At 41.3% G+C, this 25,388-nt stretch overlaps 1 protein-coding gene across 1 annotated transcript in view; it reads right to left on the bottom strand.

The window, feature by feature from the left end:
• Nucleotides 1–2,795: 2,795 nt before the first annotated feature.
• The window catches only part of LOC131479780 (vomeronasal type-2 receptor 1-like), a 36,820-nt gene continuing 14,227 nt past the window's right edge, over nt 2,796–25,388 (bottom strand). Inside the window, 5 exon segments of the mRNA XM_058661166.1 lie at nt 2,796–3,073; nt 3,076–3,777; nt 5,154–5,279; nt 17,638–17,864; nt 24,869–25,119. Coding sequence (XP_058517149.1) covers nt 2,796–3,073; nt 3,076–3,777; nt 5,154–5,279; nt 17,638–17,864; nt 24,869–25,119 — 1,584 coding nt within the window.

Raw genomic sequence — 25,388 nt, 5'->3', positions numbered from 1 at the left:
GTGGAAAGCCACTTGGAGTTGATGAGCTAGAAAGAGATTAAATCAGAGTTGTGTTTTAAGATTAATCTATTGGGGTTGTTATTGTGGGACACTGGGTTAATCTACCACCGAGGTAGATTCTGTTGGTTCATAATCCCATATGTTGGTTCACGCCCCCACTGCTGTGCTTCTGATTCAGCTCCATGCCAGTGTGCCAAGGAAGGCACATTGTTTGGTCCTCTATAATTCATGTGAGACACCCAGATGGAATTCTAGCCTGGATATTGCAGCCATTGTGGGGGTGAACCATGGATGGAAGATCACTTACTCTCTCGTCTCTCCTTTTCTTTACAGAACTCTGGCTTTCAAATAAATAAAGTCTGTTTTGAAAATATTAACATGGAAGTTGGGACAGCTTACACTCTCTGATAATATATTCACTTTACATTAGGAATTTTATTTTCCTTTATATAAGAAAATATAATGTAGGTTTGAGCAGTTGGGATAAACATTCTATTTACCAAAAGATCTCAATCCTTCATATGTAAAAATAAACACTGAGTAAAGTGTTGTTTTGCAATTTTTTTTTACATTAAGCAATTATTCTTTATGCTACTCCCCAAGCCAACAACCACACAATTTTGATGCAACACCCTGAAATTAATTCTGAGCTTCTCCCCAGGGTCCAGCAGGATAGTTGGCAACAAGCCCTCAGCCACGGCAGAGAGTGTCACTCGTGGCTTGTAAACGAGATCCTCCTGATGGAGAGTTCAGTCACTCACGTCGCTAAATCATTTTCAATGGACACATTCATCCCGAGGAAGACGCCTTTCAATGTTATGAGAAATAGTTTAATAATTACAATAGTTAAATTAATTACAAGGAGTACAGCCGTACTACAAATGAGCCCACCATCTTTTAGCAATCAGCTATCTATCATTTCAACTTCATTTCTAAGCCGTTTTCAGTAACCATGAATGTGCACCAAATAAACAAGAGACTGCTTCAGAACAGATAAAATTTGTAACTTGTAAGTATGAAGTAAGCATCAATACTAAAGATACAAGTTTAAATGATTTTTTGTTTTCTAAAACATTTATTTTCTCTTCTTTCCCAAAACCATTACCAATCAGAAAAAATAATGGCAAATAATGCAGTCTGATTGGAAAGCATTACTGAGCCATGCAATATGAAAAGAGTTAATAAGACTTTGATAGTGTCCACATGAAATTCCAGAACTATCTTTTTAGATACCATATTCCAATAATCAACATCTCAAAAATGAATTACATTAAAATATAATATTGTAAAAAGTAAAGCAAATGAATGAAAATGGGCCATATTCCAAATATATATATAAACATATATATATCATGCTAACTCACTAAAAATACTCAAGATGTATATATAACTGAACTAAGAAACCCACTCACAGATTCTTACTTTGCTAACTTCAACAAACTGCCCAAAGTACATCTCAGAGTCAAACGAAGGACCAAGAATAGCAGTTCTCCTCCTCTTCATATTGCAGTGCAGGCTCTCTAATGATTCTAAAGGATGCTATGGTTCAAGCTCTGAGGAATCACAGGGAGGTGGAAAGATGAATAGATGCTCGCCCAGCAAGCATTGAGATGCCACTGACCCTCCAGAAAATGTATTCACTTGGAGCTTTGCTCAATCTTGATGCGAACTTCCCATTTCCACAACAGAAAGCTCATCCTCTTTGGCCTCGAAAGATCATTCTTCAATAGTCAGTCAATAAGTGCCTGACATACCCGGCATTCCACATTAGTCATCACAGTTTCTGTTTCCTCACCCCTGCATGAATTGCTGCTGGTTTGATTAACTGAGACTCATAACCATTATCAAATTGACTTGAAGAATGAGTGCTTTCTACCCCCTTCAGTTTTTCAGCGTTTCCATAAATTATTCTTTCACACATAGAAGCATATGTGTATATATATGTACACATACAAATATACACATAAATTCACTTTTTCAAGTATCACATCTAGAAAAAGATTGAAAATATTTCATAATCTTTCCACCTGGAGATTAATTGCCAATTAACTCTACATAATCAGAAGGCAAATATCCTTCATTTGATGGATCCTAAAAACTCTTACACTCTAATTGCTGCTCTAGGTAGACATTTATCTTTTCGCCATCAATGTCTTCACTGTATAATCCACTTAATAACTGCTTTGCTGGCATCTAAATCCCATTTGTTTTTCTTTTCAAGCAAAGGAGTGTCTGCAAACTCAGATACCTTATTATTTACTTTCTTCCGGGAGAATGTGGAGTAAATCTATCAATCCCTTCAGAAGTCTCTCTATGTCCAAAGTCCTGTGATACATAAACTCTACCCCAAACACTCTGCTCCAAAGGAAAGTGTATTCACTGCAATTCTTGCCTCAATCTAAGAAGAGCTACTTTAGAGAAAGCATCAGCAGGGTGAATGATGAGATTTTCTTGTCCCCACCAGGGTATAAATTTCTAGAACAGATGCTTATAAGACAAAAACCTATTCTAGAGTCAAAGTTTTCCTCTAACTTATGCCCATCGTGCCTATCACATCCTCTACTTTAAAACGTATTTTAAAATGTTTAAATAGTTTAAAATTTCAAGGGTAAACAATCTTGTAACTCATGTGCATCCTATAATATGAGTATTCATAAACATGCTAAGACTACACCACCAGAATACTATCATCAAGATGACCCCAGAGTAGCAGGCAGCTGCTGGAGGGACAACTTGAAAAAATATGTTGGAAATGTCACCATTGCAGCCTGAAAGGACACAAGTGACTTACAAACTCAGTCATCCAAAACAGTTGACTCGGTGGTGTTGTTAAGCTCACTGTTCACAGAAGCTGACGTCAGTTGTATACTCCTGTCTATGATGGGGACCCTTCCACCAACAGTGTCATCCGTGTTCCTCTTTGGCCTCAGCAGAATAATGAAGCGCTTGGGAGCAAATATACAACCCAACAAACCATAGCTGGATGCCGAGATTGCAAATATTTCCACAGCCACTTTGAATTTGCCTTTGGTGCTCAAATAAGCAGGGACAAAAGATATCCAGACAATAAAAACACAAGCATCCCAAACGTGATGCATTTTCCTTCATAGTAATTATCTGGCAGCTGGCGAGCCACAAAGGTCGTCAGAAAGCAAAGCAAGGCCAGGAAGACATCAATCCCAAACATCGAGCACAAAAATTCTATAGAGCCCTCATTGCACTCCAGAATGATCTTTATATTTTGAGATTCCATGTTCTTGTATACCCTTGGGGGTTCCAACACCAAGTAAGCTGTGCAGATGCCAATCTCAGCTAAGACAGAGATCAGCACAATGATTTTTAGAAAAAGGGGGCGTATGGATATAAGCCGAGTTTTGGACTTGGAAATTCTATAGGCTAAAAATAATGAAATGGTCTTCCCAAGAATACAAGCTAGGCAAAGAGAAAAGTCCAGTGCCAGAGTGACCTGCCGAGCCATGCAGGACCAGTCGTATGGCTTTCCAACAAAAAGTATGGATGACAACACTATAATGATAAGAGAAGCCTGAATGAGAAAGCTCAGGTCCCGGCCATTGGCCTTCACCAGTGGAGTGTGCCTGTACATCACATACACAACCATGACTGCTAAGGCCACAAGTGCCCCAAAGATGGAGAGAATGACCAGCGTGAATCCCAGGGCCTCATCATAAGCAAGGAACTCCACCTCTTTGAGAACACACTCACTCTTCTGTGCACTGGACCAATAGTCTTCACCACACCGTTCACATTCCCTTTGGCCTATTAAACAAAAAGCAGAGAAGTGATGTAAGTAACTCAGTTGTACCTCTCCATTATGAATAGCCCAGAGCAGTCAAGGAAGGACCTACAGAACAAGGACGCATTGAAAATCCTTTCACACAGAATACATACAAGGTCTCAAGAGAGTAAAAACGGCCTGAAAGTACAGGGATTGCTCCAGTGGGAGAATCAGGTTCCCCTGCAGAAACTTCGTCTTTCTTGTCAATTTCACTGCTTCCACCAGCACCTTTTCCAGCAACACATCTTTCTGCTCCGATTTTTTTTTTTAAGATTTATTTATTTGTATTGGAAAGGCAGAGATGCCGAGAAGAGAACAGACAGAGGAAGATCTTCCATCCATTGATTCACTCCCCAAGTGGCTGCAACTGCTGGAGCTGAGCAGATCCATAGCAAGGAGCCAGGAGCTTCATCAGGGTCTCCCACACGGGTACAGGGTCCCAAGGCTTTGGGCTGTCCTCCACTGCACTCCCAGGCCACAAGCAGGGAGCCGGATGGGAAGCGGGGCTGCCAGGATTAGAACTGGTGCCCATATGGGATCTTGTGATGTTCAAGGTGAGGACTTCAGCAGATAGGCTACCGTGTCTGGCCCCCAACTACCTTTTTGGAAAGGGAAATATGTGCCACCATAAACACACAAAAAACAAACCCATATGTGAGGGGGAAAAAATACAATAAAATGAAAGCTATTGCCATGAAGCAGTCAAGAGGATTAAGACGGGACCAGGCTTGTTAAAATGGCAGTGTTTTCCTCGGCCTACCCTGTGCAATGCTGGCCATGAAGAGCAGTTGTTCAGCCACAACCATGGACAATGCGTAAGCACTGTTTGCAGAACTCATCTGTCCTATTTACAGCCTCAACCCAGCCTGTCCCATCGTCCTAAGGTGTAGGACACCAATGAAACCTTCAACTGAGCGGTTAGTATGCCAATATGGCAACTTGGAAATACATATTAGGCTGTTGAACTACTCATGAAATTTCAAATCTGGCACTTTCCAGGTTAAGACAGTTGGCCTAGCAATGAAATTCCAGATCTTACAATTTGAAATTAGAAAAAATTCAGGAAAATCTTGAATTTTAAGTCACCTTTTTTTCAATTATGAAGATGCTTGATGTTTAATTTCAGAAACAAATAATTTCACAGTATATTCATAATTGTTCTCAACTGTGGCAGCTTTAAAGTTGAAATTCAATACTCTATTGTTCTATATATACAAAACAAAATCTAATGGTTTGATGGAGTATAGAGATTTTTGTTACAAGTTGTTGAGATCTATTTATAAAGAAGGCTGCTCTTTGCCAACACATGCTTAATCAAATGGTATTTTTATATCCAGGGAAGATGAACCGTCTCTACCTGCTGTCCATGACACATGCCCTTCAGCACAAGGCATGCAGTCAAAGCAGCAGATGGGTTCTCCTTGACGAATCCCCTTCCGGGTCCCAGGAGGACAGAGTTCAGTACACACGGAGTGGGGAATCTAGCAAAGACAAATTCAATGAGTACAAGAAAGCACTGTGTGTCTGCTACTCCCAGGACTGAAAAAGTTCCCCTACAGATCTCCATGGAAACTTGGTGGGTGGCTGAGAGCATAGGATATCTGGGTAAAAATAAAACTCAAAGAAATGACAACACAAAGAGGACTTTTTCCAAAGGACAATGTTGTGGTTGGTTCCAGAAAAGTAAAACTAGCTCTTCTGTTGCTTTTAAATATTCATTCATTTATTCATTCATTTGGAATGCAGTTAAAGAGAAAGAGACCTTCTATGTGCTGGTCCACTCCCCAGATGGCTGCAACTGCTGCGGCTAGACCAGGTGAAGCCAACTAACAGAAATACAGGTCTTCAACCTAAGTGACAAGAACACAAATACTTGATTATTTCGCAGGTGAGTTAGTAGGGTGTTGAATCAGAAGGAGAGCAGTCAAGACTTGAACCAATAGTCAAATATGGGATGTTGGTGTTGCAGGTAGAAGCTTAACCTACTGTCCCACAATACAAGCCCCAAAACTATCTCTTTCAAACGTCGGAGATCCTGCCCAGGCCCCATAACATGGACAACTGACAAGTCTGTTCCCGCTTGTGGATAACCTATGACCCTGAGAATCATCTTGATAACCTTAAATATTTTTTTCCTTAGGAAAATGGAATGGAAAGGAAAGGGGAGGAGAGGGAAGGGTAGAGGAGAGGAGGGGATGGTAGAGGAGGAGAAGGCAGGGAAGGAGAGGGGAGGAGAAGAGAGAACACCCTTGATCAACTCCTCTCTGCAATGCAAACTTCTTGGGTTCCACAGACCCCCTTTTGTTAACTTTGTTAATGCTACTTCTTCTCTCTGCCTCCTCATGGTGGGCATTTTCTTGCACTTGGTCCTTGACCCCCTGCTTCCACCTCTTGAGGTAAAGGCAGGCTTTCATTCTGTAAACCTTCACCTTGCATCTCTAAAAAATAATTGCCAAATTTTAATCTCCAATGCTAACCTTTCCCACTGGACCTTTTTCTCATTCTATACTCAAAATTCCTTTTTTGTTTTTGTCCCCTAACATGTTCTTTCTTTGAGATTCCTTCAACCTCTCAAATTCAACTATCCCCTGAACACTATTCCTCCTTCCATAGCTTCCATTTTTATCACCAATCTGATCTGTTGTAGCCTGCCTAGAGGTACTGTCTCCTTCACCTGGGATCTTCTTCTAACCTACCATCAGACTTGTGACTTAAACCACACCTTACACACTCTTCTAAGGGATCAAGACACAATCAGGTCCAAGCCATCAGCAAATCCATTGCCATGTACCTATAAGACATCCAGAATCAAAATTCTTCTCACCAACTCTATCCCATCTCTCCTGATCCCAGCAACCTTGGTTATTCTGAATGAGTTTTATAGTCTTGTAAGAGTTTCTCTGATTCTACTCTTGCCCTCTGCCCCCACATCCTCAGTCTATTTATATGTCAGACACCATGATATTCCAAACCTCAGGTCGCATCATGACGGCCTTCTGTCAAGTCTGCTTCATGCCTTACTTTTACACTCAGGGTGAAGGGCAAGGTCACTCAGTGGACAGCAGTGGCCTGCGTGGCCTTCTCTCGCCTCTCTTCCTACATTCCATCTTCCCTTTTTCCAACTACATTGATCTCTTTATTCCCCCTCCCAAAAATGCCAAGCACATTTGCGCATCAGGGTTGAAAGCTGCTGTTCCTTCTGCCTAGAATTCTCTTCTACATGATTCTTACATACGCTTCCTTTGATATTTTTGTTCACCTGGCACTGTGGTGAGGCCTTCTCTGACCACACTTTGTGGAATTCCACCACTACACTCCCCCAGCACTCCCTCTCTGTGTCCAGCTTGTTTTTCCACCTAACAATTATATCACTTTCAGTACACTATGCAATTTGTGCATTTGTCTTGCTTGCTTCCTGATATATCCCTCTGAAATTTTAGCTCTGCTATGCAAGAGTTTGTTACTGGTGCACTGATGCACGTCCCCAGGCTGCATGCATATATAATGCTGTGCTAGTGAATAGTTCCTCTGCGATTCAATCATCAAATTGTAAGCACTTCCTTTTGTCAAGACATTAACCGAGTTGAATTCATAGTCAATATTTTGTAAGTTTGTAGCAAACTGCTTTTGGAGAAATCATTATACAAATATAGCCACAATTTTAATATATAAGATAAGACAGATAGATTGCTATGGGATGGAAGTTAGGTTCAGTAGTTTAGCCACTGCTTAGGATACCAAGTCCCAATTTGGAGTGTTTAGTTTGAGTTCTTACTACTCCACTTCAAATTCAGCTTGCTAATGCACACCATGGCAGGCAACAAGTGATGACTCCATTACTCGAATCCCTGCCACCACATGAGAGACCCAGATTGAATGCCAAGCTACTGCCTTTGGCTTGTGCAGACCTAGCTGGTGTGGACATTTGCGGAGTAAATTATCAGATGTAAGATTTCTCTGTCTGTCTGGATGTCTCTTTCTCTGTCTTCCAAATAAAATAAGTAACTTTTGTCAAATACTTGGTTTCTACTATGCTGACATATGGAATACTCCTAGTTAAACCATCTCTTGAGAGATTTGTCCTCTAAGTTCCACACCTCAGAAGTCTTCAGTGGTAGGCCTGATCTAAGTACATAATAGTACAGCTCCTCCCGGCATGGCAGCCTAGTGGATGAAGTCCTCTCCATGCATGCCCAGGATTCCATATGGGCACCGTTTCTATCCCGGATGCTGTACTTTCCTTCCAGCTGCCTGCTTGTGGCCTGGGAAAGCAGTCAAAGAGAGCCTTGGGACCCTGCATCCACGTGGGAGACCCGGAGGAAGCTCCTGGCTTCAGATCAGCTCCGGCCGTTGTGGCCACTTGGGGAGTGAGCCAGTGGATACAAGATCTTTCTCTCTGTATCTGTTTCTCTCTGTAAATCTGACTTTCCAATAAAAATAAATAAATCTTTTTTTAGGTATGTAATAGTACAGGTATCGTCTTTAGACCCAATAATTAGAGTAAAACTTCATATTATGCCTTCTTAAAATCAAATTTGGTATTTGAAACATTCTACTGAATTTTCTATTAAGAAACACACATAGCTCTTGTGTATTATTCTTATATGTGTTCCTTTAAAAGGCACATTGATTCTAAATTAAAACAAATGAATAATTACACGAAATTTTTAAAAGTAAAATTATCGCTGATGATGATGACATTAACTGAGAATGTTCAGTTAATCTATAATGAGCCATTTTAAACCTATGGTATTAGAGAACACCTCATCTTGAACCCGTGCAATGTTCACTGGAGGTGTCAGCTTCACAGCAGCAGAGCTGGCCCAGGGTCTGTTCCACAGGTAGCCTGAATGGAAGCAGCACAATTAGAAAGCTTTTGGCATTGTTATATGAGCATGGTTACACCCGTTGTGGGGATTTTCCTTAAACAAAACCTAATTACTGATTCATAACCGAATGTTATACTCCTGTAAGAAACAACATTAGAATGTGGCTATAAATGTTATTTTAAAGGAATTCAACTTTTGCTTTAATTTTCAGAGCAATAAATTGCAATTATGTAATCCATTTTCAAGTGTAACGCAATAACCTTTTTAAATTTGGGATCATAGGACATTTCCGGTTAAGAGCTTAGGCGGTTGTAATAAATACACAAAAAATTTATTATTCATCTTAATCTACATTCTTTCTATATCGAAAGCTTCTTAGAGATATGAAATAGAAATAATGAAAAGCAAACCATTATAGGACACCAAAGCAGACATGGGTTATTTATAAAATGAGAGCGAGCCTTTGCCATGAATATTTCATTTCCCTTGAGGTGATCCTGTTCTTATTTGCACCTGAGGGAAATCCTGGCATAAGTAAATTTTTAAAATGTTCTGAAATTAAAATGTTTTGAGTTATTATAAAGAGACATTATTGGACTGTTAACATACTACCACATTTTTTACTATTTTCTGTCATTTTGGGTAGAACAAATATTCTAGGAACTTAATATATGCAAGCAATAATAGATCCCTTTTAATGGAAAGCAGTGTGCTGAGAGCTCTTAGGTGGCATCTCAAGCCCCACTTATCTCATGAGACGGGCCAAGAAAGGGAGAAACCGTGTGCAGGTGTGCAGGTGTGGAAGTATTGGTGAGTGTGTGCAGTTCTACACACGTTTACTGCTACCCACGGAAAGCCAAGAGCAAGTGTCTGACAGAAGGATCTCAGGGAGGCCGGGGTTGCTGTACAGCAGGCTAAGTCCAACCTGCAGCCCATACCAGAGTGTTGATTTGAGTCCTAGCTACTCTACTTTCAATCCAGCTCCCAACAAATGTACTTGGAAACGCAGAAAAAGGTGGCCAAGTACTGCGGCTTTGCTACCCACGAGGGAAATGAGAATGGGAATTCGTGGTTCCTGACTTTAGCCTGGTCAAGCCCAGGTTGTTGTGGCCATTTGGGGAATGAATCAACAGGCAGAAGGCTCTCCGTCTCTAGCTCTCTCTGTGTGTATGCATCACTCTTTCAAATCAAGAAACAAATCCTTTTAAACAGCTCTCGTAGGTCTGACTCAGCACAGCAGCACCCCACCTCCTTGCAGGGAAGTCTTCTGGCCCACTGCCCACTCGCAGCAGGCATTTCTTTGTGTGGGGAAACCCATCTTCATGTGTGTGTATGTTCATTTTCTCACAGTTGAAGTAAATTTTATCACTTTGTATGTCACAAGAACTGCAGCCAAAACAAAACAAAACAAAAAGCTAATATTACCTCACCCACAGCAAAATACCTTTCTTGAGATGTGGTTTAAAAAAAGTGAGAGGGAAAAGTTTAGGATCTTACAGAAACAAGCATGAATCATAAAATCAAAACCACATTAACCCTTCCTTACCTCACCTTTGTAGAAACTGCATTTCTGTACTGACACAGGTGTTTCTGAAATAAGAAATTGCCAAGACACCCAAACCCACCTCCTGTCCATAAGTAATAAGCACAATTGGGGCCAACATAGTGGCTCAATCAGCTAGTCCTCCACCTGTAGCACTGGCAGCCCATATGGGCTGTTGCTGGTGTTCCAACTGCTCTACTTCCTGATCCAGCTCCAAGTGTGTGGCCAAGATGGCTCAAGACCTCAGGACCCTGTTTCTCATGGGAGACCTGTAAGAGCTCCTGACTCCTGGCTTCAGACTATCCCAGCTGACTGTTGTTGCTTTTGGAGAGTGAACCAACAGATGGAAGAACTCTCTTTGCATCTGCTTCTCTCTGTAAATCTGCCTTTCAACTAAAAATAGATAAAGCTTTTTAAAAATTAAGCAAAATTCGAATGTGCTTCTTTATCATCTACAGAATAAAGAAAACAAAATGAAAATCAAAGTATTACAGCCAAAAAAACACACATACGCCATTGTACAGATGGGCATCACTGTAATGCAACATTTCAAAAGAATTAAAAATATATTTAAAGCACTTAGACATGAACAAAATAATTTTTAATCAGAAATATAAAAATTTAAACCATAGATGGACATAAAATTAGAAATGAAAAAAAGCTCATCTTCTCAGGAAACTAAAGAACAGACAGCCATCACAAAAGTGAAGACAGAAGTTGCAAGAGCTTCAGAAAACAATATATTTGACTGAAAGTTTAATAATGAATATCAAATGAAAGCAGGAAAACAACTAAGAAAATAAAAGTGAGATAGGAAAAGGTAAAAAATGGAACTTGGAAGACAGGAGAGATCAAACGAAGTATGGCTGAAGTAATTGAAAAGCAAAATAATAAAATCAATGTTTAAAGTTATAACCAGATTGCCACCCCGGCAGTTCACTGGGCCCAGGGGGTGGTGGCCTGCCACCATTCAGCTCCAGTGGCTCCCTGGGCCGGGGCAACAGGAAGCCAGTGGTGGCCTGTGGATGTGGGCTTGTGGGCATGGGGAGAACTAGGGTATAGCACCAGTGAGTATGTGGGGACCTGGGAACTCACCTCTAGGCAGGTGGAGTGAACCTGGGTATTTCCCCATATGCTTGGTCCTGGGCAAGGAAAGGGAAGTGGAAAGCCCCAGGTCAGCATTGCTGCCCTTGTGTACTGGTGGACCAGGCCTAAAGAATGTCAATAGGACTGGATCTGGAGTGTGTGGAAGGGTAAGGCACCAGACCAGCACACGTGCCAAGGTCTTGGGACTCTAATGAGTGGGGAAAACATTGGATCAGCACACCACCCGCTGGGCTTCCAAAGCATGGCCTGGAGAACTCATGCAGTCCTGGGCACAAGGATTGTGGATTGATGAGGAAAAGGAGCAAAGGGATAAAGGGTAGGGAGGATCACTGTGGGAGTATGTTACAGGTGAGGAAGGGCTCCTGAGGGACTCCCAAAGATAAGACCACAGTACTTACAAGTAAACAAGGGGACTGAGACCTGGTATTTTGGAGAGGAAAAACTGGAAGACGTTTATGGGTCAGATAAATGGACCAACTCACATGGGAGACCTGAGCTGGGCTTGTTAACATGGATCATTGCTGACCACCACATGCCAGCCCACACAAAAGCCAGGGCTGGGGACCGGTCTGTCAAGGCCAGATCCAAGTACCTGACAGTGAGTGTCAGAACAGGAGAGGGGCCAATTTAGGCAGGGGCATGACACTAATCAGCACACAAGACAACTGGGTCCAAGGGTAGATTCTGTAGGGGATATGTGGGCCTAACCTTGTACAATCACAAGTCCCACTGGCTAGCTTAAGACTTGGGGTGGTGAGGGGCTGAGTTAGGCATGACCATGGAACCTGCTAACACTCAAGGATACTGGGGCTGGGAACAGGCTGGGCAGGTCCAGGCTGCAGCACCTGCATGGGCACCCTAAAGCAGAGGGTGGGGCAACATGGGCCGCAACATCTACTATCCCATGCAATGGTCAGGACAGAGAGGACAGGCTGTGTTGCGTGGGGGCCTGGCAACTGCTGGCATGCATGAGATCTGGGTCTGGGATTGGGACTAAAGAGAAACCTTGGGAAACTCCCCTGGTGAGCCACAGTTCCTGTTGGTGAGCATGTGGTCCAGGCCTGGGTGTTGGGCAGGCTGGGCAAGGTAGCTCTATCTGCTGGAAAGTGTGTAGGTTGGTTCTGGAAAAAGGTGGATCGGGCAGGACCAAGTCGACCTTAGCCCACTGGCAAGTGCAAAAACCAAGCTACAGTATAGGTCATGCCAGGCTAGGTTATCACACCTACTGGTTTACATGGGCCAGGGATGGGAGCACATGAAGAGGTCCAGGTTGCAGCACCCACCAGCGAGAGCTGGGACTGCTGGCTGGCCAGGCCAGGCCAGGCTGTAGCACCCGACAGCAAAGGCCAAGACAGTGGTGGGGGGGTTATGCCAAGCTGGGTTGGAGTAACCACTGGCACGCACAACATCTGTGGCTGGGAAACAGACCTGGTTTGGGAGCTAAGGAGATGCCCTGGCTGGTTTGTAGTTCCAACTGGTGAGCATGAGGGCTGGAGTGGGGACTGAGGTCTGATCTGGATGTGGCTGCAGTTTCCCTAGGCATGGATGTGGACTGGATCTTGGATGCGCCAGGCTGGGCTAGACTTCAGTACCCATTAGTGCTCATGAAAACCAGGGTAGGTATACTATGGGCTGGACTAGGTCTCTGTCCCTGATGAGCCATATGTGAACTGTGTCTGGGTAGGAACCAGGCTTGGCTGGGCTGTAGCATCCAACAACAAGAACCAGAAATGGTAAAGGCTGGTCAGGAAAGGACACTGTTCCTGCTGGGACAGGAGGTTGACTAAGTATGCCTGGCCCATGGACCCGCCAGTGTGCAAGAGATCTGGCATTGGAGAGGTTCTGATGGAGGAGATTGGCAACTCTTCTATTGGGACACAGTCCCTGCAGGTGACCAAAGAACCAACACAGGGAGTAGCCCAGACAGGCCAGATAATGATACCCACTGGCATACATTTGGCTCAGGTCTGAAAGTGAGCTAGACTAAGCCACTTCATATCACCTGTTGGCAAATCCGAGAGCCAGAATGGTGTGTGGCTCGTGCCAGGTCAGGCCACAACCCAGCTAGTCCACATTAGGGCTGGGACTGGGGGCTGCCTGGGCTAGGTTAGGCTTTCGTTCCCACCAGCATGATCTAGAACCAGGGGCAGCACAGAGCCAGGCAAGGCTACAGTATCCACTGGCAAATGGCGAGGTGAAACAGGCCATAACAGGCTGGGCTGCTGGACGCAATCAACACACCTGAGACCCAGTGGAGAGTGAGTGAACCTGGTAGGGGGACTGAGGGAGATTCACTGCTAGGTTACTGTTTGCACTGGTGAGCGTGTGAGCTGGGATCGGCAGCAGACCATGCTGGGCAAAGCTACAAAAGCTGTTGGCCTGCATTTGAGCTGGATCAGGGGAAAGCCAGACTGGGTTGACTATTCCTGCTGGTGCATGTATAAGCCAGAGTGGATGTGGATGGGTTGGGTTTTGCTGCAGCATCAGCTGGCAGATGCTGACATGAGGGGCAAATTCTGTCAAGTTAAACTGCAGAACTACCTGGAGAGTGCAAGATCTGGGAGTGGGACTGGGTCTACCAGGGAAACAGTGGGTACCTCCCTCTTAGGCTGCCACTCTGGTTAGCATAAGAACCAGGACTAGGGGTAGGCGTGGCTAGAGAGATGGTGACACCTGTCAGCATGTCTATGGACTGGATAGTGGGGTTGGTTGGGATGAACTAGGCTTCAATGCCCATTGGCATCTATGAGAGCTGAAAGGGATATGGGACAGACTGGACCAGTCTGCTGTACATACTGGCAAGCACAGGAACCAGGGCAGGGGGTTGGCCTGGTGAGGTTATTGCAGGTCACTCTGACTAGGCTGCAACTCCCACTGGTTTGTGTGAAGGGTGAGTGTGTGGTGGGCAGGATTGGACTGGGCTCCGACACCCATTAGTTTGCATATAAGACAGGGCTGGAGACAGAACTGATCCAGTAATTACAAACACTAGTGTGCACTTAAACTGATTGGGGCTACAGACTGTGCCAGACCCTGTATTGGCAAGCACACACAAGAACCAAGATCATCTCAAATGAGGTTACTTTGGGGATTCCCCCAACTGAATCGCTGGACTCAGAACTCCAGCCATGGAGAGAACTGCAGGTTCCATGGTCTGACCATGAAGTGCACATGTCAAAGTAGAGCCTCTTTAATGGCTTAGGCAGAATAGTAGACAGCATATCCAGATGCACATGGAGGATATGATGGGATATTAGAACCTGCAGAGGACACATGATACCATAACAGAGGACAGAACCAATTGGTAACTACCCCAGCCCAGCATTGGCAGTGAATATCTGGGCAAATGGAGACTCTAAGGTGGACTAAGTCAGTCAGTGAATTCAGGGGAGATTTTGTCATGCGTGGAGTGGTGGGATCAGCAGCAATTCAGAACTGCTGAACTATCAAAACCACTTGAGCAGTGCCCTCAGAGTATGTCCCACATCGGGGACCCTGGAAATGGTTGGGAGGCTGGATGTGGCTTCTACCCTATCTGCCCGCTTCCCCTAGAAACAGGAAGAAAAAAACAGAATATGGAAACAATGTTCTTATCCGCTTTCCTCCAGCTCTTGACATTTCGCATCCTAATCAACTATGTAAAAATCATATAACAAATTAAATAATTAAATAAATAATTATAAGCAAATAAAAACTGCAAAATTGAGAGTTCTGAAATTATGTATAAAAACTACATGTGCTGTGGAAATCTAACATAAGAACCCAGACCTGGAACTCGCTGGAGGGAGTGGCAAAATTGGCTGCAAGCAAAGTGTTGTGTACCAACTGCAATAAGTAAAATCGCATTGTAGACCTGTGGGTGACACAGCTTAGAAACTTGCCCCAAGGAGAAGACTCTGCTAACCAGAAGTGCAGTGACCAAGAGCAAAAGAAGAGACAATGGCACAATGAATATTACCAAAAACTCCCCTGCAAAGGAGCGAAACCCTATGGCAATCTCAGAGTTCACTGAAGAAGATATGAGATAATGGGGCATACAGAATTCATAAAACCCATTTTAGGGGCCCGGCGGCATGGCCTAGTGGCTAAAGTCCTCGCCTTGGATGCCCCGGGATCCCATATGGGCACCGGTTCTAATCCCGGCAGCTCCACTTCCCATCCAGCTCCCTGCTTGTGGCCTGGGAAAGCAGTTGAGGACGGCCCAATGCATTGGGACCCTGCACCCGTGTGGGAGACCTGGAAGAGGTTCCTGGTTCCTGGCATCGGATTGGTGCGCACTGGTCCATTGCGGCTCACTTGGGGAGTGAATCATCGGACAGAAGATCTTCCTCTCTGTCTCTCCTTCTTTCTCTGTATATCTGATTTTGTAATAAAAATAAATCTTTTTAAAAAACCTGTTTTAAAGCTTCTGATCAAAAATGAGAAACACATACAAGAGTTCAAAGAATTTAAGGAAGCAATAAAGCAAATCAAGGCTGATATATCAGAAATTAAGAACACAGTAGAGAAAATTAAAAGCACAATGGAGAGTCTCCAAAATAGAATGAAGCAAGCAGAAGAAAGAATCTCAGAATTGGAAGGTATTTCCTGTCACCAGGGGGAAGCAAACAAAAAGCTGGAAGCAGAGCTGCATCAGGCCAAAGAAGTATTCAAGAATTGAAAGACACTATTAAGAGGCCAAATATAAGAGTTATGGAAGTCCCAGAAGGTGCAGACAGAGAAGCTGAGTTTGCAAATGTATTTAATGAAATAATAAAGGAAAATTTCCATAATCTAGAGGAAGAATTGGGAAACAAGCTCCAGGAGGGGCACAGAACTCCCAACAGGCTTGACCAAAACTGATCTTCACCAAGACACATGATCATCAAGCTCTCTTCAATTGATCATAAGGAAAATATCCTTAAATGTGCATGTGAAAAAAAAAAAAAACAATTGACATATAAAGGAATGCCAATTAAACTCACAGAACTCTCACTGGAAGCTCTACAGGCAAGAAGAGAATGGAGTGATACATTCCAGATTGTAAAAGAAAAAAATTGTCAGCCCAGGATAACATATCCAGCAAAACTTTTTTTGTCTTTGAAAATGAAATAAAATTCTTCCACAGTAAAGAAAAGTTAAAAGAATTTGCCTCTTCCAAACCTGCCCTACAAATGATACTTCAAGAAGTTCTCTTGACAGAGAGGAGGAATAGCACCTACCAAAACCAAAGGCAATTGGGAAGAACATCCCAGTAAAATGTCAACAGCAGACTAAACCAATGAACAACCCATTCCTAAAATGACAGGACCAAAGTACCGCCCATACATATTAAACTCTGAATGTAAATGGTTTAAGCTTAATCAAACATCATAGATTAGTACACTGGATTAGAAAACAAAACCCATCTATTTTTTGTCTAGAAGAGACACACTTCACCAACAAAAATCAGCGGAAACTATATTGCATGGGTTTTGATGTTTTCTGTTGGTTTCATCTCTTCAAAACACTTTCTTCTGATTAAATCATTCAATGACTCATAGATCATACAGTAACATCATTTTCTTCAAGAAGGTTCTTGATTTTCATTTCTTCAGCTACATGTTAGTCGTTTAGTAGCATGTTATTTAACTTCATGGTGTTGTTAATTTCTTTTTTCTCCCTGATGTTGATTTTGTTTTGCGGCTTTTCATTTAAGGGGATGTATAGTAGCTGTGTAATGGAGACTGTCATATCTAGTAATATGTCATTTAACTTCATGGTGTTCTAAATTTCTATTTTTCTTTCTATTGTTGATTTTGTATTATGATTTTTCATTTAAGGGGATGTACAGTAGCTGTGAAATGGAGACTAACATCCAGATGTGAGGATACAATGGTGTATGCATTTCTACATCCAGACAAAGATGGACTTACAATGAAACTGTCCACTATCCTGACAATAGGATGCTGGACTCTCTGCCATTGTCCATGCCCGCAATGATGAACATATGACTGTGTATGAAGAACTATATTTTAGCAATGATATACAGGAACTAGGTGGGGAGGAGGGAACTGGGGCTGGGATAAGGGAAATGCCAGGAGCTTATGGAACTGTGTCATAAAATGATAATAATTATAATAAAATGTAATATATATATATATGTGCTGCTTAAGAACTTTTTAAACTTTGGAAAATATGCACTACAAAGAAATATGCAAAAATTTTGAAAATTTTTACACCAAAATAAAATTAAAGTTTCATTTTTTCATGAAGCCTACCTTAGGACAATTGACTTGGAATGGCAAATTCTAGGTGTTTATACTCAATAAGTTCTAAAATAATATGGAAAAGCTGTTCTCTACAAACACACAAAATATAAAAGTTATCAAGGTAACTAAGCTTTGATGATTCAGTATTCCAAAATATTGCTGAATTATTGCTGATGATGAATTCATACTTAGACTTTGTATAGACATATTGTCCAACCTTCACAAAGGCAATGTCTCCATTATCATCTAGTTGCCAATTAAGAATATCATAGTATCCCACCACATCGCCATTTGTGTCAAATTCTATTTTCCTTCCATCATGGGTTGTGAACATGACTGTCTTCAAATAAAACGTGAGCATATTGTTCAGCTTCCAGGAGTTTATGTGTTTCCTGTGACATTTCGAGTTGTTGATTTCCAGTTTCACTCCGTGATGGTCTGAGAGGGTACATGGTATGATTCTGATATTTTTGTAGTGGACTATATCCCAACTGCCAAGGAGACCACAGGGAATTGGAGGCCCTCGGAGGCCGAGTACTCTGAGGTCACCCACCCCCAACCGGAGCTTCCCCAGGGGATGGAAGAAGTCCAAACACTACCATGCAGAAACCAACGTCATCGGAAAGACAACCAGAAGCCCTGAGCGGTCTGCAGAAACAGAAGAACAATAAACATCCTTCGGGACCAGGGAGGAGAGCTTTCTCTGGTCCGAGCCTGGCTCCCACTCTGGACCCCCGCCCTCCCTCACAATGACCATCGGGATCGCTCCGAAAACCCCTCAGAGCAAACAAACAATCATACAAACTAAAAAAGCCTAACATAAATAGACAAATGACAAAAAGTAGAGCTTTAAATCTGAGAGGAAAGAGCTGGCGTGGATTAGTTCATGCCTCGCTGGGTGGGACACAAAGATTAGTCACTCCTCACCATGGTGTTGAGGGTTTTCCTGCACACCTCTCCCCCCCCCCAAAAAAAATGTTCTGCACCTTAATTGTCGACAAATGTCTTGTTAGAGTTACAAGCCAGTCTAGATTATCCTAAAATCTGCCAAGATCAGCAAAATTATACTTCAACACAACAAATGGCTAAATACTAAAATGAAATAGACATGAGACAGCTGAATGGTACCTTATAGCCATTTTAAGGTATATAGCAGCCGGTCCTGTATATAAACTAAAATTGAAATGTCAATGAGCTAATCACAGGTTGTGGTTAAGAACTTGCTTTTTTTTTTTTTTTTTTAACATACTGGTTACTCAAAACCATGTCCATTCCATAATGTTGCAAATTGCTGTTGATGTTATATTGGGACTCTTAATTGACTGGGATGATATTCTACCAGCTCTAACTTCGGACCAGAAATGGTCTCCCCAAAAAACTGTTCAACCCATCTGGACAATAAGTAGCTGGACTCTATGCTTGGTATACGTTTGCAAGGAAAGAATCTTGATTGAATTTGAACTGTAATACTGCATCAAGGTGGAGGAATCCACCAGGGGGGATGGGAGTGGGGAGGGGTGGGAGTATTCCCAGAGCCTATGAAACTGTCACATAATGCAAAATAATTAATAATAATAAAAAAAGCTTATGACAAAAGGCACTCAGTGCTCAGCCTTGTGGGACTAACCCCAGCTGGCACCATTCTGGCACAAGTAAATGTTACTTTTTTTGTTATAAGCGGCAGTGTGCTCACTGGGGGGCTAATTTCCATAACAAGTTTTACTTTCCTTCTAGGTTTTTTCACCGATAGGCTCCAGTGCATCATTCACAAGAGACAGCAAGATCAGTAGTTCTATTCCCTTACTTTACAAAACTAAGTCCAATACAGCCTAGACAAGAAGGTACTGTAACAGGTACTCAGTAAAAGGGTATGAGTAAGAGAGGTTAATTACCTTAGGAAAACTGGAAATAGTTACCACAGAAAGTAACCAAATGGGCTGGATTGAAAGTGATTAGTATCAATAGTATTAGAAATGAGAATGGAGATATAACAACAGATACCTTAGAAATACAAAGAATCATCAGGAACTATTATAAGCAACTGTATGAGAACAAATCAGAAAACCTAGAGGAAATGGACAGATTTTTGAACATATACAATCCACCAAAATTGAATCAAGATGCAATTAACAATCTAAATAGCCCAATAACATGCACTGATTGAATCAACAATTAAAGCCCTCCCAACCAAGAAAAGCCCAGGACCAGATGGCTTCACTGCTGAATTCTACCAAACGTTCAAGGAGGAACTAACCCCAATCTTACACAAGCTTTTTCAAACAATAGAAAAAGAGGCAATTCTTCCAAACTCATTCTATGAAGCTAATATCACTTTAATACCAAAGCCAGAGAAACAACAGAAAAAGAGAACTACAGACTGATATCCTTGATGAACATAGATGCAAAGATCTTCAATAAAATACTAGCCAACAGGATCCAACAACACATTAGGCAGATTATTCACCCGGACCAGGTGGAATTCATCCCAGGCATGCAGGGATGGTTCAACATTCGCAAAACAATAAATGTGATACATCACATCAACAAGTTGACTCATAAAAACCATATGATCCTCTCAATAGATGCAGAGAAGGCATTTGATAGAATCCAACACCACTTCATGTTAAAAACCCTAAACAAGATAGGCATAGAAGGAACATTCTACAATATAATCAAAGCAATTTACGATAAACCCAATGCCAGTATCATACTAAATGGGGAAAGACTGGAAGCCTTCCCACTAAAATCTGGAACTAGACAGGGATGTCCACTCTCACCGCTACTCTTCAATATAGTTTTGGAAGTCCTTGCCAGAGCTATTAGACAAGAAAAAGCAATTAAAGGAATACAAATTGGAAATGAGGAATTGAAATTATCGCTATTCGCAGATGACATGATTCTCTACACAGGAGAACCAAGACTCAGTCAAAAGACTATTGGAACTCATAAGATACTTTGGCAAAGTAGCAGGATACAAAATTAATGAACACAAATCAATGGCACTAGTGTATACAAATAATTCCACTGCTGAGAAGGAAATTGTAAGTACAGTCCCCTTTAAAATAGAGGAAAGGAATCTTAAATACCTAGGAATTAAGTTAACTAAAGATGTGAAAGACCTCTATGATGAAAACTATAAATCATTTAAAAAAGAAATAGAAGAAGACCTTGAAAAATGGAGAACCTTGCCATGTTCGTGGATTTGCAGGACCAACATTATCAAAATGGCCATATTACCGAAAGCAATATATAGATTCAACGCAATCCCAATCAAAATCCCAGCAACATTCTTCTCAGAAATAGAAAAGATGATACAGAAGTTCATCTGGAATCACAAAAGACCACGAATAGCTAAAGCTGTCTTGAAAAATAGAAATCAAACTGGAGGAATCACAATTCCAGACCTCAAGACATACTATAGAGCAGTGGTTATCAAAACAGTCTGGTACTGGTACAGAAACAAAGAAGAAGATCAGTGGAACAGAATAAAAACACCAGAAGGGAATTCACACATGTATAGTCAACTAATTTTTGACAAGAAAACAGAAAACAATCCAGGTAAAAAAAAACCTGGTCTATTCAATAAAAGCTGTTGGGACAACTGGATAGCAGCTTGCAGAATAAAGAAGCAGGACCCACACCTGTTGCACTATACAAAAATCAGCTCTAATTGGCTCAAGGACCTAAACCTACACCCAGAAACCATTAAACTACTAAAGGAAAACATAGGAAGCACACTCCAAGATATAGGAACAGGGAAAGACTTTTTAGAAAAGACACCTAAAGCAACGGCGATCAAATCCAAAATGAACAAATGGGACTATATCAAACTAAAAAGTTTCTGTACAGCAAAGGAAACAATTAACAAAGTGAAGAAGCAACCAACAGAATGGGAGAAAATTTTTGCATTCTACACAAGTGACACGGGACTAATATCTAGGATCTACATAGAGCTTCAGAAACCCAGGGATAGTGAAAAAACAAACCCTGTAGCAAAATGGGCAAAGGAAATGAACAGACATTTCTCAAAAGAACAGATTCAAATGGCTAACAAACATATGAAAATATGCTCAGGCTCTCTAGCCATCAGAGAGATACAAATGAAAACCACCTTGAGGTACCACCTAACTCCTGTGAGACTGGCCTACATTCAGAATTTGAAAAACAACACATGCTGGCGTGGATGTGGGGAGAAAGGTACCTTCCTTCACTGCTGGTGGGACTGTAGGCTAGTACAATCATTGTGGAAATCCATATGGAGAGTGCTTGGAAAATTGCAAATAAACCTGCCATATGACCCAGCAATCCCGCTCTTAGGAATATACCCAACAGAAGTAAAATCTGCATATGAGAAGGGAATCTGTAATCCTATATTTACAGCAGCACAATCTACAATAGCAATGACATGGAAACAAACCAGATGTGCGTCTAAAGAAGAATGGTTAAAAAAACTGTGGTACATCTACTCAATGGAATATTATTCAGCTGTCAAGAAGAACGATATTATTCTATTTAAAACCAGGTGGTCCCAACTAGAAACCATTATGCTCAGTGAAATGAGTCAATCACAAAAGAATAAATACCATATATTCTCTCTCATATAAGGAAGCCAACATGGAAAGGGTAACTCCAATAGTCCATTGAGTGTCTGTTGGCTGTTTTGGCTGTGTCTCAGATGTTTTGATGTTTTTATGTCGGTTTGTTTGCTTCCAAATAATTTCTTTTCTCTAGTGGAGTTCATCAAGTGCCCATGGAGTATGCAATGGCAACATAGTTCCTAAGAGACTTCTGTGTTTCCTTTTAGTTAAGCATATGCTGCCTACTCAGTGGCACATTACTTAATCAAGGTGCTACAATTTGTTGTTGACGTTGTTGCTGTTGTTATTCATGCTGTGATTGATGTGGCTGTTATGAAATGATGTCAATCCGAAAAATAGTTTAAAAAAATGTTCTAGATATGAGAAAAAAAATGTCTTTGGTATTTTGAGATTGCAATAAGCTTGTAAATTGCTTTAAGTACGATGGGTATTTTGATGATATTAATACTTTCAATATATAGGAATTTGATTTTAATAGATAATTTTGTACTATGAATGTTTACTGTTAGTACCAGTGTGAAATATGGCTTTTTGTTATTGTTATACTTTTGTTTTCAAAAGATTAATTTTTCTGGCCGAAAGTCTTAATTATTTTAGAGGTAATCTGTGACTACTTTGCCATGTGTGTGTTTTTCCTTTCTTCCTGCGTGTTCCATGAGGAAGATATTCTGACTTTGTAGATGAAACATGCTTATGCTTTATTGTGCAAGAAGTCTTATGTTTTTAAAGCAAATAAAGGTGTTTAAAAAAAATAAAAAAAAGGACCATAAGAGGAAAATATGAGTCTTTGAAAAGTTCAAAGTAATGCATATTATAGCAAGCCTATGGATGGGTTTCAGGTTTTTTGTTTTGTTTTATTTTGTTTTTGCTGCAAAAATAAACCTAATTTTTAATCTCAAAAAAAAGTGATTAGTGGGAATTTGTCTGACAAAATATTTGAGGCAAAGCAAATCTAAATCAAGGAATTAGCAGTACTGAGGAACTCACTGCCACTGCAACCTAAAGTTCCGTTCATGCTTGAGGGACAAGGATGAACAGAAGGGCCATGGCCAAGGGTGTCAACAATGAATGTAACTGGCTCTGTATCTTCAGAATGACTTACAGACAAGGACCTAGATTCTTTGATAAATTAACACCTCCCTTATCCTTGCCTCAATCTTTGCTGAGTTATTCACATAAAGTGAGTCACCTTGTGCGGGGATCTGCCCCTGGTCGGAGTCAATACCCTACTGCAAGCTCCCATTTCCTAACCACAGGGCCTCAGCGGTTGCTAACCCTCCACGAAGCAGAAAGATCCACAATTTAATGAGAAGAGCCTGGATGAAGGTATCTGATACTTAGGAATCATACTTTGGCTTGCTTAAATGCCGTCACCATGAGTAAGATATACACGAAGTAAGCATTAATTTCCTGATCTGGAGAAAGAGTGTATTGTGGCTCCATTTCAGTCAAAGGGATGAAGATAATTTACCTAAAATTTCACTGAGAACATCAAAGTCAGAATTATTACAATCACCTTTCCCAGCTAGCACCACTGCAGCTCTCTGCCCTTTATCTCTCCCTCTTTCTCTTTTATTTGTCTGTTCTTGGCTATCTGAATGGGATATACAACAGGATTCAGAAGAGATGATTTTTTGCCAGCGTCACTGAGGGAAAACATTTTTTTCTCATCTTCAGAAAAGCAAAGCAAGGAAATTTTCGAAGGTTTCTACCAACCGACCACCCTGGCACAATTGTCCATAATTCTATTTAAATGTAATGCTTAGATTCATTCCCCTGGGTGTTGTGTGATTCATTTGGTCACTTTGATTAAGTGGAGTGGTTTATTTCATCACTTTGATTAGCAACAACGACCAATAATCATATTGCATACATCCAGATAGGAGGCATAAATAAGACAACACATCCTCCCAGGTAATTCTCCAAAACAAGACATAGCCTCAGTCTATTATGTGACAAACAAGAAAGACATTCAAAACATAACTGACTAGTACTTACCAGAAGTGCCAAGGTCGTGAAAAAACAGGGGACAAAAATCTACAGATTGGAGACTAAGGAGACACAAAAATAAACTCAATATGCAATCTATGGGGAAATAAAAAGCAACAGGGCACTCCTGTTTCCTCTACAGGTAAAGCAGGACATGGAAGGATAGAAGCATGCTAGACCTTCCAACGGACTGGGCCTTCCAGTTTCCCCTGACGTTCGATGGACCTAAATTCTGGCCAATGGAACATAAGAATGGTTAGTAACCAAAATGATCCTCAAGTGACAGGTTACATGTACACGTGAAACTGTATCCTTCCTGCTGATTAGAGTGTGGACATGACATCGATGGTCCTAAGAGCCATCCCACACTAAGAGGTGAAGCCCCTACATTGTGGTGGGAAAATGACGAGGAGAAACCGGGCTCTCTAGGTCAGACTTTCAGTTCTGGAATGCTTTTCTTGAAACATCATCTATGTGAAGAAAAAAATTAACTTTTTAAAAAACAGGTTTTTTTGTTTGGGATTTCTGTTTGTTTTTTGGATCTGAGTGGAGTTGGGGAGGGTGTAGCTGTATCATTCACAACAAATTTTATAACAACTCTGTTAACAAAAGAGAAACTAAAATACCCGTTTAAGCCACACATGCAAGGCATTATATTAGGTTGGCATGTGACAAAATTGTGTCTATTAAGTACAAAAGCAAATAGATAGTTTCAATAGCATGAATTCTTAGGACTCTCAACCTCTGTTATAGGGTAAAACAAGCAACAACTTAACTGCCAAAGCTGAAAATCAGAAATATTTGCACAGTAATGCCCTGGAATAAATGGTCCCCGTCCCTCTTCACACAAGCTTAGATGATCCAAGGCATAAGCCATAGCATACACAGCTTGTCTGACATTGTTTATAAGTCTCAGCTGAGATACATCCAGGTAGGTATTGTTAAGCTCCTCTAACTTCTCCTCTCCAGTGCACAGTTTATCCGACATGGCATGCAATCTGTCATCTTTACCAGTCATATGCGCTCTGTGGTCAACATTGTTTTTTTTTTCTTTACAACTTTATTTTTTTCTTTACTTTTGACAATCTTCACATAGTTAATTAGGGCACAAAGGTTCAAGGGCTACAGGAATTTACAACTTTGGAGTATAGCAGAATTACCTCAAAGAGTCTTTAAAATGATAAACCATAAAGGAAAAGATCAGTGCATTTGACCGCATCAAATTTAAATCTTTCACTCACCAATAGACACAACACTACAAGGTCAACAGACAAGCCACAAACAGTTGATACCTGT

The sequence above is a fragment of the Ochotona princeps genome, chromosome 3, assembly GCF_030435755.1.
Source record: "Ochotona princeps isolate mOchPri1 chromosome 3, mOchPri1.hap1, whole genome shotgun sequence".
Taxonomy (NCBI): domain Eukaryota; kingdom Metazoa; phylum Chordata; class Mammalia; order Lagomorpha; family Ochotonidae; genus Ochotona; species Ochotona princeps.
Note: the sequence above shows the minus strand (reverse complement) of the source record. Positions and strands in the feature narration are given on the sequence as shown.